The 1,715-nt window shown below is 57.4% G+C and overlaps 1 protein-coding gene across 1 annotated transcript in view; it reads right to left on the bottom strand.

Moving 5' to 3' along the window:
• Nucleotides 1-1,493, bottom strand: part of SLCO3A1 (solute carrier organic anion transporter family member 3A1) — a 157,680-nt gene extending 156,187 nt beyond the window's left edge. Inside the window, exon 1 of the mRNA XM_015569118.1 lies at nt 1,427-1,493. Within this exon, the coding sequence (XP_015424604.1) occupies nt 1,427-1,493 (67 nt within the window). The remainder of the gene's footprint in view (nt 1-1,426) is intronic.
• Between the last annotated feature and the right edge of the window lie 222 nt (nt 1,494-1,715).

The raw sequence follows: 1,715 nt of genomic DNA, 5'->3' as shown, positions 1-1,715 counted from the left end.
GAGGGGAGCGGCTGTTTCTAGGAAGAGAGAACAAACCGAGTACCCAGAAAGGGGAGTTGCGGTCTCTCTCTGCCTCCGCCCCGGTATTTCTGGGGACAGATGTGCGCTGGGGCCTGGGGAGGTGCCAGAGGTCAGCGCTGTGGAGGCTTCTGCAGCCTCCCGGCCTCTGCTCTCCCCCCAGGGCCCCAGGCCACAAGGAGAGAAAGGAACGGAAGCCCTGCGAGAGGGAAGTTCCCTTCATCCACGGGAGCCCCAGGACTGTCAGTCGCCCCCCAGCCCGTGTCGGTGTCGAGGCTGCTGCAGGGTCGCAGCGACCCCAGCAGAGGGCCCTGTCCGGCCCTCCGTCTGCCTGGAGCGCTTCCTCAGGAAGACGCGGCCTTGGCTGCAACTCTCAGGAAGCGATTAGACACCGGCCTGCCTGGGTCCCACCCCTCCCGTCCATTTGTGGCCGGGGCCATTCTCCCTGGCCTGGGCCTGAATGTCCCCGCCCCTGGCAGCTGCTCTTCTTTATCAATCGTTGCCCGGAGTTTGGGCCGCAAGGCACTGCCATTGGAATCTGAAGCTCAGAGGAAGCTGGGAAAGCCTGGGCCACTCCCACCTGGGCTGTTGTCCCGGGTGGAGGGGGGTGGAGGGGTGATGATCCACTCTCTTAGGCTCCTGTGTCCCCATGCACGCTTCAATTTGGAAACTGAATAGCAATTAACACTCATCATTTTCACTTACGCCCAGAGAACGTGAAGGAGAATGGGTGGAGTCATGCTGGGCCTGTTGCCTTGCGGGACCATTTGAACATAAACGCTTCATGCTGGTGTGGCTCTAGACATGCTCTCACCGAGGCCCGCCGTCCCTTCCGGAGGCTCCCCTCCTGGTATCTGGGTGGTTTCCTATCTGCACTGGCTCCCACCAGAGGTCTTTTTCCATCCTCCCCAATTCCTGTCACCATGGCTACACGAGTCCCCAGCAGTCTGTCACCTCACTACAGCCCTTGCTCCCCCTACCTGGCCCTCAGTCATGGCCAACTTTTCTACAGAATCCGTCCTTCACCCTTGGCCTCCCTCCCTCTGGCATCTGGGGAGTGCTTCCTCCCGTGTCCTGAGAAGACCCTTTGGTGAGCTAGCCCCTTCCTGTCCCCACACTCAGCCCCTGCACTGAGCTGAGCCCGTTTCCTTGTCTCTGAACAGCGATCCTCTGCTATTGAAATGGCACTCAGACCACGCTGTCGTCTCCCAGTCTTATTTACATTCGTCCTTTGCAATAACAAGAGCTAATGTTTATTGTCGGCTTAGTCTGGCCTGGCCCCATCTGTTCCAAGTGCTTCGCTGCACTTACCGTTTAGTCCTCACCGCGGTCTTCTAAACCGGTCACTATTATTAGCCCCGTTTTACAGATAAGAACACAGAGGTCCAGCAAGGTTAACTCGTCTTACCCATGTCGCACACCCAGGGCACGGCGGAGCCGGCCTTTGAAACCAAGGTGTTTGATATCACAGCCATGGTGACTCCCTACATAGTATCTCATTTATCAACCAGTGGTCTGTCTTTGGAGGAGGGCAGGATTCATACTGTCCCTATATTGTTAATACAGACTCAGAAACTGGCTGGTGTGGCTCCGTGGTTGAGTGTTGACCTATGAACCTGGAGGTCACGGTTCAATTCCCAGTCAGGGCACATGCCTGGGATCTGGGCTTAATCTGGTGCAGGAAGCAGCCGATCAAT

This window comes from Myotis davidii, unplaced genomic scaffold (assembly GCF_000327345.1).
Source record: "Myotis davidii unplaced genomic scaffold, ASM32734v1 scaffold164, whole genome shotgun sequence".
NCBI classification, from domain to species: Eukaryota; Metazoa; Chordata; class Mammalia; order Chiroptera; family Vespertilionidae; genus Myotis; species Myotis davidii.
Note: the sequence above shows the minus strand (reverse complement) of the source record. Positions and strands in the feature narration are given on the sequence as shown.